We start from the raw sequence: 14,368 nt of genomic DNA, 5'->3' as shown, positions 1-14,368 counted from the left end.
CCGAACAGGGGTGCCGAGGTGGGGTGGGGTGGCAAAGGTTGGGGGGGGTGTGGTGGTCCAGTCCTGCCACAGGCGCAGCTGGGTCTCTCGGCGGCCCTGTAACAAGCCTCTGTGAGAAACCAATAGCACAAGCACAAAAAATACATACAAGAGCCTTAAGATGGACTAGCGATGATCCAGCGAATCCAGCTTCTGCACAGCCCCCACGTTTTGTTTAGGAAATCACATAAAGTTGTTGTAACGCTCTGGATAGCACTTTACAACAGGTTTTGGGTTTTGTTGTTGTTGCTTCCAAGTAAGATAGATTAGACGAGTAATGCTTCACACCAGGTAAAAGCCCTGCATGTTCCGTCTTTCCAGTGCTCATCTCAGGTAACTTACGTCAATGGAGGGCGGGCACAGGAACAACAGACTGACGTCGGAGAAGGGAGAAGCAATTGTCAATCAGATGTTTTATCCTATGCAGCGCCTCCACATACAGGTGACAGGCGCTGTGTGGGACGGTAATGCGGAGGGGGGGGTCCGGTGGAGGGTGGGAGCGGCAGCGACGATCCCAGGGGGGCGGGGCACGGGGCAGAGGCTGAGGATGGCAGGAGGTGGAGCCCTGGAGCAAGGGACAGGAAACACAGGAAGGGAGGGGGACCGGGGATGAGAAAATGTGGAGATTTGTTTTTATTAAAACCGGCTGAAGCGGGGAACAGTGGCAATCTCGGGGGTGGGGGGGGGGGGGGGGGGTGGGCAAGGGCGCCCATACAGGACGCTCCTGACGAGCGCCTTTGCCCCCTCCCGATCTATTTGAATTTTTTTTTTGTTTCGGTTACTGCAGGGGGAAGTGGGGAACTACCGGTTTGTGTTTTATATAACTTTTTTTTTTTTTTTTTACTTGCCAGCTTGCATTTTTAAGGTGCAGGAGGGAGCAGGGAGATGACAGCTCAGGCCTGAGCGACAGGTCTGAGATCTCGCTAAATTTCTCACGTTAAATGATTCGTTAGAATCATCGGTATGGTTAGTGCATTGCGAATTGTCCACATTTCAATGGTTGTTTCTGGTTTGCATTCCGTTTTCGTTATCTGCTAGCGGCTTCAGAAAAAGGCCTATAATGCATGCAACGGTGGCAAATTTTGTCGTTAAAGGGTCGTTAGAGTTTTGTGCATCTAGGCCTAAATGTGAATGTGAACCAGCGAGGGCTGCTGGGGATTGTGAAAGCTTGCAGCCTGCATCCCTCTGCTAAACCCACAATATTCAAGCCAGAATATAATAATGTAAATAATGAAAGACCGTATTTTACCTCCAAGCAAACTGCCACCATACACATGGACCACCGCTAATGAAAATGAAACAAAAAGCTACAGTGCCAGGGGCACAATGACCATTGGAACAATAGGGCAGTGTCCGAGGGACCACAGCAGTAGGGGGCCTACTCTCTGCTAGCTTCAATCTAATTTAATCACTTCTGGTAGGTGGTTAGGGGCCCATGGCCCTTATTGCCCAAGGGCCCAGAAAACTGTCAGTCCGCCCCTACACAGTGCTTTTACAGTGGCTGCTTTTGCACCACACTCAGGCTGACAGCTGACATAATTCCACAGAGATACTAATTCCTAAGGAGTTTATCCCAAATTTACAGACTTAATTCCTGCTAAAACATTTTTTATCAAAAGCATCTACTTGGAGCACTTTATTTACCATATAAATTATTGTGTAAGATCATAACTGCATTAGTTGTAATCACAGTACCCAAAAAAAGAAAGAATAGAAAGAGTACCCCCCCCCCCCCCCCCCCCCGGCAGGACTACCGTATATTCTCTGGTGGTCTAGTGTTATAGTCAGGGCTGGAGCGATGCCCCAGTCATTGCAGCCATTTTGAGCACAGAGCCCAGAATGGGTAGGAGTAACAGGGGATTGCTCCTGCCCCAACTACACCCCTAGACCACCAGGAATTGTAAGATCGGCTCAGGAGGGCCTACAGGTGGGAGGGTGTACTTGGGCAAGGGTCCAGGAGGAGGGGCAACTCTTGTTCAGGGAAGAGGGAGGGAGACAAATGGGACAAAGTATACATTTTCAGCTTCCACTGAAAACACATGGTCATTTATTGGCCAAAACCGAAAACATGACTGAAATTTTAAAAAACCTTTTGGCTAAAACTGAAACCAGGCAAAAAAGGGATTTGGGGCAGGTTTCTGCGCCATAACTGAAACTGAAACCAAAATTCAGTTGGCCTCTAAACAGAATAATATGAAGGAAAAGTGAATGATACATACCTGTAGCAGGTGTTCTCCGAGGACAGCAGGCTGATTGTTCTCACGACTGGGTGACGTCCGCGGCAGCCCCCACCAACCGGAAAAAAGCTTCGCGGGACGGTCGGCACGCAGGGCACGCCCACCGCGCATGCGCGGCCGTCTTCCCGCCCGTGCGCGACCGCTCCCGCCAGTTGAATGACTAGCAAAAGATGAAACACACAACTCCAAAGGGGAGGAGGGAGGGTAGGTGAGAACAATCAGCCTGCTGTCCTCGGAGAACACCTGCTACAGGTATGTATCATTCACTTTCTCCGAGGACAAGCAGGCTGCTTGTTCTCACGACTGGGGTATCCCTAGCTCTCAGGCTCACTCAAAACAAGAACCCAGGTCAATTGAACCTCGCAACGGCGAGGGTACAACAGAAATTGACCTACGAAGAACAACTAACTGAGAGTGCAGCCTGACCAGAATAAATTCGGGTCCTGGAGGGTGGAGTTGGATTTACACCCCAAACAGATTCTGCAGCACCGACTGCCCGAACCGACTGTCGCGTCGGGTATCCTGCTGGAGGCAGTGATGTGATGTGAATGTGTGGACAGATGACCACGTCGCAGCCTTGCAGATCTCTTCAATAGTGGCTGACTTCAAGTGGGCCACCGACGCTGCCATGGCTCTGACACTATGAGCCGTGACATGACCCTCAAGAGTCAGCCCAGCCTGGGCGTAAGTGAAGGAAATGCAATCTGCTAGCCAATTGGAGATGGTGCGTTTCCCGACAGCGACCCCTAGCCTGTTAGGGTCGAAAGAAATAAACAATTGGGCGGACTGTCTGTTGGGCTGTGTCCGCTCCAAGTAGAAGGCCAATGCTCTCTTGCAGTCCAATGTGTGCAACTGACGTTCAGCAGGGCGGGTATGCGGCCTGGGGAAGAATGTTGGCAAGACAATTGACTGGTTAAGATGGAACTCCGACACCACCTTCGGCAGGAACTTTGGGTGGGTGCGGAGCACTACTCTGTTGTGATGAAATTTGGTAAATGGAGCATGAGCTACTAGGGCTTGAAGCTCACTGACCCTACGAGCGGAAGTAACTGCCACCAAGAAGATGACCTTCCAGGTCAAGTACTTCAGATGGCAGGTATTCAGTGGCTCAAAAGGAGGTTTCATCAGCTGGGTGAGGACGACGTTGAGATCCCATGACACAGTAGGAGGCTTGATAGGGGGCTTTGACAAAAGCAAGCCTCTCATGAATCGAACGACTAAAGGCTCTCCAGAGATGGCTTTACCTTCCACACGATAATGGTAAGCACTAATCGCACTAAGGTGATTCCTTACTGAGTTGGTCTTGAGGCCAGACTCTGATAAGTGCAGAAGGTATTCAAGCAGGTTCTGTGCAGGGCAAGAACAAGGTTCTAGGGCCTTGCTCTCACACCACACGACAAACCTCCTCCACTTGAAAAAGTAACTCTTTTTAGTGGAATCCTTCCTAGAGGCAAGCAAGACCCGGGAGACACCCTCAGACAGACCCAACGCAGTGAAGTCTACGCCCTCAACATCCAGGCCGTGAGAGCCAGAGACTGAAGGTTGGGGTGCAGCAACGCTCCGTCGTTCTGCGAAATGAGAGTCGGAAAACACTCCAATCTCCACGGTTCTTCTGAGGACAACTCCAGAAGAAGAGGGAACCAGATCTGACGGGGCCAAAAGGGCGCTATCAGAATCATGGTGCCGCGGTCTTGCTTGAGCTTCAGTAAGGTTTTCCCCACCAAAGGTATGGGAGGATAAGCATACAGGAGGCCGGTCCCCCAATGGAGGAGAAAGGCATCCGACGCTAGCCTGCCGTGTGCCTGAAGTCTGGAACAGAACAGAGGCAGCTTGTGGTTGGTCTGAGAGGCGAAAAGGTCCACCGAGGGGGTGCCCCACGCTCGGAAGATCTTGCGTACTACTCTGGCATGGAGCGACCACTCGTGCGGTTGCATGACTCTGCTCAGTCTGTCGGCCAGACTGTTGTTTACGCCTGCCAGGTACGTGGCTTGGAGGAGCATGCCGAACCGGCACGCCCAACGCCACATCCCGACGGCTTCCTGACACAGGGGGCGAGATCCGGTGCCCCCCTGCTTGTTGACGTAATACATTGCAACCTGATTGTCTGTCCGAATTTGGATAATTTGGCAGGACAGCCGATCTCTGAAAGCCTTCAGTGCGTTCCAGATCGCTCGGAGCTCCAGGAGGTTGATCTGCAGATCCTTTTCCTGGAGGGACCACAGACCCTGGGTGTGGAGCCCATCGACATGAGCTCCCCACCCCAGGCGAGATGCATCCGTCGTCAGCACTTTCGTGGGCTGTGGAATTTGGAATGGACGTCCCAGGGTCAAATTGGTCCGGATGGTCCACCAGAGCAGTGAAGTGCGGCAACTGGTGAAGAGGCGGATGACATCTTCTAGATTCCCGGTGGCTTGGAACCACTGGGAAGCTAGGGTCCATTGAGCAGATCTCATGTGAAGACGAGCCATGGGAGTCACATGAACTGTGGAGGCCATATGACCCAGAAGTCTCAACATCTGCCGAGCTGTGATCTGCTGAGTCGCTCTGGTCTGCGAAGCCAGGGCCAAGAGATTGGTGGCCCTCGTTTCGGGAAGGTAGGCCTGAGCCGTCTGGGTATTCAGCAGCGCTCCTATGAATTCCAGAGACTGAGTTGGCTGGAGATGGGACTTTGGGTAATTTATCACAAACCCCAGCAGCTCCAGAACTTGAATAGTGCACTGCATGGACCGGAGGGCTCCTGCCTCCGAGGTGTTCTTGACCAGCCAATCGTCGAGATATGGGAACACGTGCACTCCCAGCTTGCGTAGGTAGGCCGCTACCACCACGAGGCACTTGGTAAACACTCGTGGGGCGGAGGCGAGCCCAAAGGGCAGCACACAATACTGAAAGTGCCGTGCGCCCAGGCGGAATCTGAGATACTGTCTGTGAGCTGGCAGTATCGGTATGTGAGTATATGCGTCCTTTAAATCCAGGGAACATAGCCAATCGTTTTTCTGAATCATTGGCAGAAGGGTGCCCAAGGAAAGCATCCTGAACTTTTCTTTGACCAGGAATTTGTTCAGGTCTCTCAGGTCTAGGATGGGACGCATCCCCCCTGTTTTCTTTTCCACAAGGAAGTACCTGGAATAGAATCCCTGCCCTTCCTGCCCGGGTGGTACGGGCTCGACCGCATTGGCGCTGAGAAGGGCGGAGAGTTCCTCTGCAAGTACCTGCTTGTGGGGGGAGCTGAAGGATTGAGCTCCCGGAGGACAATTTGGAGGCAGGGAGGCCAAATTCAGGGCGTATCCGCACCGCACAATTTGGAGAACCCACTGGTCGGAGGTTATGAGAGGCCACCTTTGGTGAAAAAATTTTAACCTCCCTCCGACCGGCAGATCGTCCGGTACGGACACTTGTAGGGCGGCTATGTTCCCGTGGATCCAGTCAAAAGCCCGTCCCAGGCTTTTGCTGTGGAGGCGCAGGGGGCTGCTTAGGCGCACGCTGTTGACGAGAACGAGCGCGCTGGGGCTGTCCCTGTGCCTGACGAGGCCTTCGGGCCGGCTGGTTGTACCTACGCTTTGCAAAAGAATAGGGTGCAGCCTGCCGGGCCCGGGAAAAACGTCCACCTGTGGAGGTGGATGCTGAAGGCGCCCGGTGGGAGAGCTTGTCGAGAGCGGTTTCCCGCTGATGCAGTTGGTCCACCATCTGCTCGACCTTCTCACCAAAAATGTTATCCCCCCGGCAAGGGACGTCGGCCAGTCTCTGCTGGGTGCGGTTGTCCAGGTCAGAGGCACGCAGCCATGAGAGCCTGCGCAACACTATACCTTGGGCCGCAGCACGAGATGCCACGTCACAGGTGTCAAAAATACCCCTGGACAGGAACTTTCTGCACGCCTTCAGCTGCCTGACCACCTCCTGATAAGGCCTGGACTGCTCCGGCGGGAGCTTATCGACCAGGTCCGCCAGCTGTTGCACATTGGTCCGCATGTGGATGCTCATATAGAGCAGGTATGACTGGATGCGGGTCACGAGCATGGAGGATTGGTAGGCCTTCCTCCCAAACGAGTCCAGAGTGCGAGACTCCCGCCCCGGGGGCGCCGAGGCAGTATCCCTCGAACTCCGTGCTCTCTTGAGAGCAGAATCCACGACCGCAGAGTCATGGGGCAATTGGGGCCGCATTAACTCTGGGTCGGAGTGGATCCTGTACTGGGACTCTGCTTTCTTGGGAATGGTGGGGTTAGTTAACGGTCGCACCCAGTTCCGAAGCAGTGTCTCCTTGAGGACATTGTGCAGCGGCACCGTGGAGGACTCTCTAGGTGGTGATGGATAGTCGAGGACTTCGAGCATCTCGGCTCTTCCACAGAGACCACGGGAAAGGGAATGCTGATAGACATATCCCGCACAAAGGAGGCAAAGGAGAGACTCTCGGGAGGTGAGAGTTTCCTCTCCGGTGAAGGCGTGGGGTCCGAGGGAAGGCCCGTAGACTCCTCTGAGGAGAAATATCTAGGGTCCTCCTCTTCCCCCCACGAGTCCTCATCCTCGGTGTCGGACATAAGCTCATGTAGCTGAGTCCTGAACCGGGCCCGGCTCGACGTCGAGGCACCAGGGTCTCGGTGTCGTCGAGCGGTGGACTCCCGCGCCGGCGGGGACGGAGCTCCCTCCATCGACGTCGACGGGGACTCCACTTGCGTGGCTGTCGAGACCGGCACCGCAAGCGGCGGCGGTGTCGACTGCCCCGGCGCCGGGCTAGAGCTCGCCGGCGCCACAGTCATCGGCGCCGAGGGCGCAAGCACCCCCGGCGCCGGCACAGCCTGGCGCATCAGCCCTTCCAGGATCCCCGGAAGGATGGCTCTGAGGCACTCGTCCAGGCCCGCTGCCGGGAAAGGCGGTGGGGCCGGTAGGGGTGTCGGTGCCAGAATCTGGTGGGAGCCAGGAGACGACACCGAGGTGCCGGGACCCTGTTGCGTCGGCACCTCTATCACCAACGGGGATCTCTCCTCTCGATGGAGACGCTTCGGCGTCGACTCCTCTCCGACGTGCATCGAGGGCGACCGGTGACGGCGCTTCTTATCCTTCTTCCGATGCCCGTCACCGGCGCCGGGAGGCATGGAGGAGGAGGACGAAGATCCCCCTCGGTCTCGAGGAACCGGGTCAGACAGGGTTCGGTCCCGTGGGCCATGGGCTGAGGGAGTGACCGGGGCCGACTGCCCACGCGGCCTCTCACCTCTACCCTCACCGGCGGACCGGCGGGCCGACGGGACCTGTTCTCCTGGGGTCGATGCCATCGGTGCCGATGTCTCGGGCATCGATACCGGTACCGAAGGACCGGGCGTCGATACCGATGCCGTCGAGGTCGACGTCGAGGGGCCGGCGCAAGTTCCAAAAATACGGTCCCGTTGAACTTGCCTCGCAACCTGAGTCCGTTTCCGGAGACCGAGACACAGGGGACACGACTTGAAATTGTGCTCCGGCCCGAGGCACTGGAGGCACCAAGCGTGGGTGTCGGTCTGCGAGATGGGCCGGCCGCACCGACCACACTTTTTAAATCCACTCGGGACCTTCGAGGACATCGACGGAAAAATCGCGTCGGCGAAATTAAAGTCGTCGATGGTGGCGGAAATCACACCTCGAAAATGAAAAACGACCGAGCGGCCACCAGGCCGCAAAGCAACGTCCCCGCTGGAAGCCAGGGAAAATGGGAGCGCGTGCTCCTTTTTTTTTTTTTTTTTTTTGAAAAAGAAAAGTGGAGCGCGCGGCAATTAAACAAAAGAAATAAAAGAAGAAGATCGCGTAAACGCGACGGTTTTTCCGGGGCTGAAACAGAGAGAGCGGCACAGGCACGACTCTCTCCAGGCGCGGAAAAAAAGGAACTGGCGGGAGCGGTCGCGCACGGGCGGGAAGACGGCCGCGCATGCGCGGTGGGCGTGCCCTGCGTGCCGACCGTCCCGCGAAGCTTTTTTCCGGTTGGTGGGGGCTGCCGCGGACGTCACCCAGTCGTGAGAACAAGCAGCCTGCTTGTCCTCGGAGAAAACTCAGATACGCTGCCCTCATCTACATCAGAGGAGACAGAGTCCTCTAAGCCCTGGGAATCCACCCGAGGGCGTTTACTTCCGGGGGGCTCAACCCCTTTGTCGGACAAGGGAGAAGGGGCAGCGTTTTGCATAAGGAAGGCCTGATGCAGCAGCAAAATAAACTCGGGGGAGAAACCCCCCAGACTGTGTATTTCAGCAGCCTGGGCCACAGCCCTAGACGCACCCTCAACCGGCACTCGCAAGAGCGGGGGAGAAACATGCTGCGCATCCAAGATGGCATCCGGCGCGACACTCCGCGAAGGAGCCGCGCGGGAAGAATGGCGCTTAACTTTAGCCGCTTTTTTGCCATCGCCCAAATCAAGGGCGGCCATGGCATGAACGTCTCCCAGCTCAAGAAGAAGCCGTCCGAGCAGAGTGGCCGGCCAAGATGGCGGAGGCGAGCAGCGGGGGATGGGCGTCTATGGCGGGAAAAACCGCCGCACCGGAGGAAGACCCGGGACACTGACCGGCCTCCAAACTGACACCCAACAAGGGCGAATCAGACTTTAAAACCCCCGCATCCCCACTAGAAGCGCACACGCGGTCCGGGGAGCGATTCTTCGCGCCCTCGCCCTCCGACGCCATAGGCCACGTGGAGATTGATCGGGGAACCCCCTGCCCGCTATAAAAAGGTAAAAATTACCTGCTTCTCGCTCCGAGCTGTAACGACCTGGTGTCCCAGTGAGTAGCTGCAATAAACGTTTAAATAAACGTCGAAATAAACGCCTTTAAGGACGTCCAAAATTTTTTTTTTTTTTTTTTAACGGAGCCAGCGGGAGGGGGGAGAAAAGGAGGGACCTGGCGCCACCAGGTTTGCACTTGCTCAAGAAGAGCCCTCAACCCCAGGTACTCAACCAAACCTAAAAATTAGGCTTGGAGACCTAGCCAGAGCTGCTGCTGTGTGTGACCACCACCTGCTGAGATAGAGAACATACTGAGGAGTTTCCGGCAGCACATGACCACATATAGGGAGGCAAAAGGATTGCTCTCTATCTCCACCTGCTGGTAGATGGACACAACCCACCAGTCTATGGATTGATCAGCATGATGATATGGAATATCGCGTTAATGCAATCATCCGGGTCCTGACTCCCAGAACACAGAAGCAGGAGAGGATGACAGCAGCAGTCAGGCAGGAAGGTAAGGGGCGGGCAGGCAGGTGGCCCAGGTGGGGCGTGGCAGCAGTGTGTTGGCAGGCCGAACAGGGGTGCCGAGGTGGGGTGGGGTGGCAAAGGTTGGGGGGGGTGTGGTGGTCCAGTCCTGCCACAGGCGCAGCTGGGTCTCTCGGCGGCCCTGTAACAAGCCTCTGTGAGAAACCAATAGCACAAGCACAAAAAATACATACAAGAGCCTTAAGATGGACTAGCGATGATCCAGCGAATCCAGCTTCTGCACAGCCCCCACGTTTTGTTTAGGAAATCACATAAAGTTGTTGTAACGCTCTGGATAGCACTTTACAACAGGTTTTGGGTTTTGTTGTTGTTGCTTCCAAGTAAGATAGATTAGACGAGTAATGCTTCACACCAGGTAAAAGCCCTGCATGTTCCGTCTTTCCAGTGCTCATCTCAGGTAACTTACGTCAATGGAGGGCGGGCACAGGAACAACAGACTGACGTCGGAGAAGGGAGAAGCAATTGTCAATCAGATGTTTTATCCTATGCAGCGCCTCCACATACAGGTGACAGGCGCTGTGTGGGACGGTAATGCGGAGGGGGGGGTCCGGTGGAGGGTGGGAGCGGCAGCGACGATCCCAGGGGGGCGGGGCACGGGGCAGAGGCTGAGGATGGCGGGAGGTGGAGCCCTGGAGCAAGGGACAGGAAACACAGGAAGGGAGGGGGACCGGGGATGAGAAAATGTGGAGATTTGTTTTTATTAAAACCGGCTGAAGCGGGGAACAGTGGTGATCTCGGGGGGGGGGGGGGGGTGGGCAAGGGCGCCCATACAGGACGCTCCTGACGAGCGCCTTTGCCCCCTCCCGATCTATTTGAATTTTTTTTTTGTTTCGGTTACTGCAGGGGGAAGTGGGGAACTACCGGTTTGTGTTTTATATAACTTTTTTTTTTTTTTTTTACTTGCCAGCTTGCATTTTTAAGGTGCAGGAGGGAGCAGGGAGATGACAGCTCAGGCCTGAGCGACAGGTCTGAGATCTCGCTAAATTTCTCACGTTAAATGATTCGTTAGAATCATCGGTATGGTTAGTGCATTGCGAATTGTCCACATTTCAATGGCTGTTTCTGGTTTGCATTCCGTTTTCGTTATCTGCTAGCGGCTTCAGAAAAAGGCCTATAATGCATGCAACGGTAGCAAATTTTGTCGTTAAAGGGTCGTTAGAGTTTTGTGCATCTAGGCCTAAATGTGAATGTGAACCAGCGAGGGCTGCTGGGGATTGTGAAAGCTTGCAGCCTGCATCCCTCTGCTAAACCCACAATATTCAAGCCAGAATATAATAATGTAAATAATGAAAGACCGTATTTTACCTCCAAGCAAACTGCCACCATACACATGGACCACCGCTAATGAAAATGAAACAAAAAGCTACAGTGCCAGGGGCACAATGACCATTGGAACAATAGGGCAGTGTCCGAGGGACCACAGCAGTAGGGGGCCTACTCTCTGCTAGCTTCAATCTAATTTAATCACTTCTGGTAGGTGGTTAGGGGCCCATGGCCCTTATTGCCCAAGGGCCCAGAAAACTGTCAGTCCGCCCCTACACAGTGCTTTTACAGTGGCTGCTTTTGCACCACAGGCTGTCACCTGTTGTAGTTTACTGGCCACCCTCTTCTCTCCCCCCAACATGCGTTTTTTTTTTTGTTTCTTGTTTTTAAATTTACCTCCGTGGCAGTTCCGGCAGCGAAGCGTCAGGGAAGGAGGCGGCGCTCTCGACGTCTAGCCTTCCCTTCGCTGTGTTCCGCCTTCTTTTGACGTCATCGAATCAAACTCAGTTCCTCAGTTCCCCAGGACCAAAGTCCACCACCCTAACCACTAGGCCACTCCTCCACTCCTCATTACTCAAATATAAATAACAGACCAGTTCATTAACAGCCTTCAAAGTAGAAAATGACACGAGGATAAAGTTTGTTCCTGTCCCCATCCCTGCCCTGTATTGGATTTGACCCCGTCTTGTCCCCTCAGGCATGGTCCCCCGTAGTTACCGAGTGTCCCGGTCCCTACCTTAGCTTCAGGAAGAGGCTAAAAAAACATTTCGCTTCCCAAAGACTGCTTCTAACAATCCATTGACTTCTAACTGCTAGTGTCCATTATCCTTTCCTATGATGTTCTTGGTCTCATACATTACACTAATGGTCTCTAATTGTTCCCATACCTCACACTAACATTATCGGCTTTTACCTCACCTAGAATGTAAAGCAGACTGAACCCTAGAAAAGGGATATTAGCAGTATGGAAGAATTGATTTGATTCTCTTCCCTCCTATTCTACTGCCCAGTGGGGTGAATTTTAGCCAAGTTATCTCATTCTAATTTACCTTAGAAAAGCCTGAAGAGGGACTTGAAACACCAAGCTTTATCTATGATATCACACTGCATTTCACTACTGACACATTATACATTTCCACATTTCTGCCAGTTTTCAACGTCAATAGGTATTTGATTCGAGGGCGATACGACTTGCATGCGATTTTTTCCCCCACCCAACAGGGGCTGCGAAACAGATTGGCCTACTGTGGTCCTATTTCATCGAGGCTGCCCAGACTGCCCCAATTTGACTGCCCCGATCGGACCGACCGTTCACTTGTCTATTAGATTGTAAGCTCTTTGAGCAGGGACTGTCTCTCTTTGTTAAATTGTACAGCGCTGCGTAGCCCTAGTAGCGCTCTAGAAATGTTAAGTAGTAGTAGTAGTAGGCTCTCCGCCTGCTTTAACGACTGGAGAGTTACAGGCAGCCTCCTCTGGGGCAAACAGCCTGGCAGCAAAAAAAAAACGAATGAAAGCAGGAAAAACTGATTATGTGTCTTTAAACACCCCCCCCCCCCCAGCCCGATCCTCATACAGCAAACACATCCACCAACAGCACACATACAAAAAATGTTCTCAAATCTCTTTTCGAATGGCAAAAAGTTTGCAATCCCTTACACACAAACCTTATTCCTAATCTAATAAGGAGCACTATCATTTTACGAAAATGAACTGTAAGTTCCACATTTTTTTGCAGTTACATTTTCATTTTCGGATGCCTTTAATTAATATTCACGTACCCAAAAGATGAATATGCGCTTGTTTCTGGAAATTGAGATATTAAGCACATCCACGTCCCGGTGAGATGCTATCACTGGGGTCGCCGCTCATTGGCTACTGCCTATCTGGCTTGGGCTTCCGATTGGTGCTCCTGCGTGTCAGTATCCGGAACTTCTGAATCGTCCACGTGTACTGTTCTTATGCCCCTGGCGGTCTCTGGGGCTAATGCAACGAGAAGGTGATACAGTATTGCTGAGCTGAGGTTGTAGGGATGAGAGCGGCAAAGAGGACTACCTTGAACAGAGAAGCTGCCTGCCTACAAGGGAGAAGGACAAGAATCAGGCACTGCGAGGGAGAAGAGCCATAGGTGCCAACTTTTCAAAATGATTTGGGGTGCCAAACACAGTACAAATTACTCCTCCTTGTATACAGTGGAGGAGCTTGCTCAGTATTTGGGATGCTCAGCACTCACTGCCATCCCTAGAGCTGGCTCCTATGTGAAGAACTGCCCTGGGCAGAGAAGTTCCAGGGGTGAAGGAGAACAGACTGGGATGGGGAGGGTTGCCCTGGAAATATAGCCCGGAGGGGCCCTGAGGTGAGGTAAAAAGAGAAAGAGAGATGGGCAACTAAGGTCTATAGCAAGGGGAAAAGAGAAGCTGCAGATATGAGAGGGATGGAGCAGGGGAGAAACAGGCAGCACCAATACCAAGTGAGGCAAAGGGAGAAAAGTAGTGGTTTCGGAAGAAAGAGACTGGGAGGACTGCCCAAACCAAATAACCTACATGGTGGGTGGGGAAGGCAGTGTGACAAAGGCTGGGGAAGGATGGAATGCCCTGGTCAAAGATGATGCAAGGAGGAGGGCTACCCCAGGGCAGAGAGGCTGCAGGAACAAGGAAGGCCACTCTCAGAAAGACTGAAGGGATCAGGGAGCATTTCTGTCTGGGCCAGGGAAGGTGAAGAGGTTGAGGGGGAGGTTATTAAGTCAGGACCTTTAGGCGACTGTGAATGCTGTGGTTGCAGTGAGCATAGTTTAGCAGCAAGAGGCAGCTGGATTGGACACATGAGATTAACCCCCTTCCTTTCTCTAAATCACTTTCAAAGCAGGCCAGCTGTTTGGACCATTTGTGGACCAAGCTGCAAGAAAAGCACACTGGAGGACCTGTGATCTTATCACACTATGCCCTGCTCCATCCTTATGGTGGCTGTTGGCCTGTTAATGGCCCCAACTAAAGAAAATGAAGCAAATTCAGACTATAGCTCATACCATTCCAGTTATTTGGAGGACCATCCCTTGAGTTAGAAACTCTCCATCTCCTTTCCTTAGCGGTAGTGTTCAAGTCTAGTCCTTCCTTTTAAGAAATGTTTCTGACAAGGACAAAAACAGAGCTGTGAAACTATACATCAGAGAAAATGTTTTTGATTAAAAATATATACAATTATTAATTAATGGACTAGAGTGAACTAGCCAAATATAGCCATGAGGATACATAGAGATTTTGTAGGTGCCCCCAAAATGTAAAATATAAGACTCTGAAGAACATCCTCCATTCCCTAAAATGTTATGAGTTTGCTTGCATTTCAGTTTTCCATTCAAACCATGGAAAACCTTGTAATCCACTGAGGAAGTCAGCAAAAACACATTTTAAGTCCAGGCCTGAGGTGATGATGTGGAGCAACTGAAAAAAATCTCGCTTAACCTGAAAGATGTACTGAGTCAAATCAACAAATTAAAGAGTAGTAAATCACCTGGACTGGATGGTATACACCCTAAGGTACCGAAAGAACTCACAATAAATTGCTGATCTGCTGATAGTGATCTGTAACCTGTCCTTAAAATTGTCCATAGTAC

The 14,368-nt window shown here is 52.7% G+C and overlaps 1 protein-coding gene across 2 annotated transcripts in view; it reads right to left on the bottom strand.

Moving 5' to 3' along the window:
* The window catches only part of LOC115470685 (transmembrane protein 45A-like), an 87,486-nt gene extending 74,893 nt beyond the window's left edge, over positions 1-12,593 (bottom strand). Inside the window, exon 1 of one of the 2 annotated variants that reach the window (XM_030204075.1) lies at positions 12,540-12,593. In XM_030204075.1, the coding sequence (XP_030059935.1) occupies positions 12,540-12,589 (50 nt within the window). In that variant the 5' untranslated portion in view covers positions 12,590-12,593. Of the gene's footprint in view, positions 1-148; positions 339-12,539 lie in introns of those variants that run through there. The other variant, XM_030204076.1, reaches the window with a different exon arrangement.
* Positions 12,594-14,368: the final 1,775 nt, after the last annotated feature.

The sequence above is a fragment of the Microcaecilia unicolor genome, chromosome 5, assembly GCF_901765095.1.
Source record: "Microcaecilia unicolor chromosome 5, aMicUni1.1, whole genome shotgun sequence".
NCBI lineage: Eukaryota > Metazoa > Chordata > Amphibia > Gymnophiona > Siphonopidae > Microcaecilia > Microcaecilia unicolor.
Note: the sequence above shows the minus strand (reverse complement) of the source record. Positions and strands in the feature narration are given on the sequence as shown.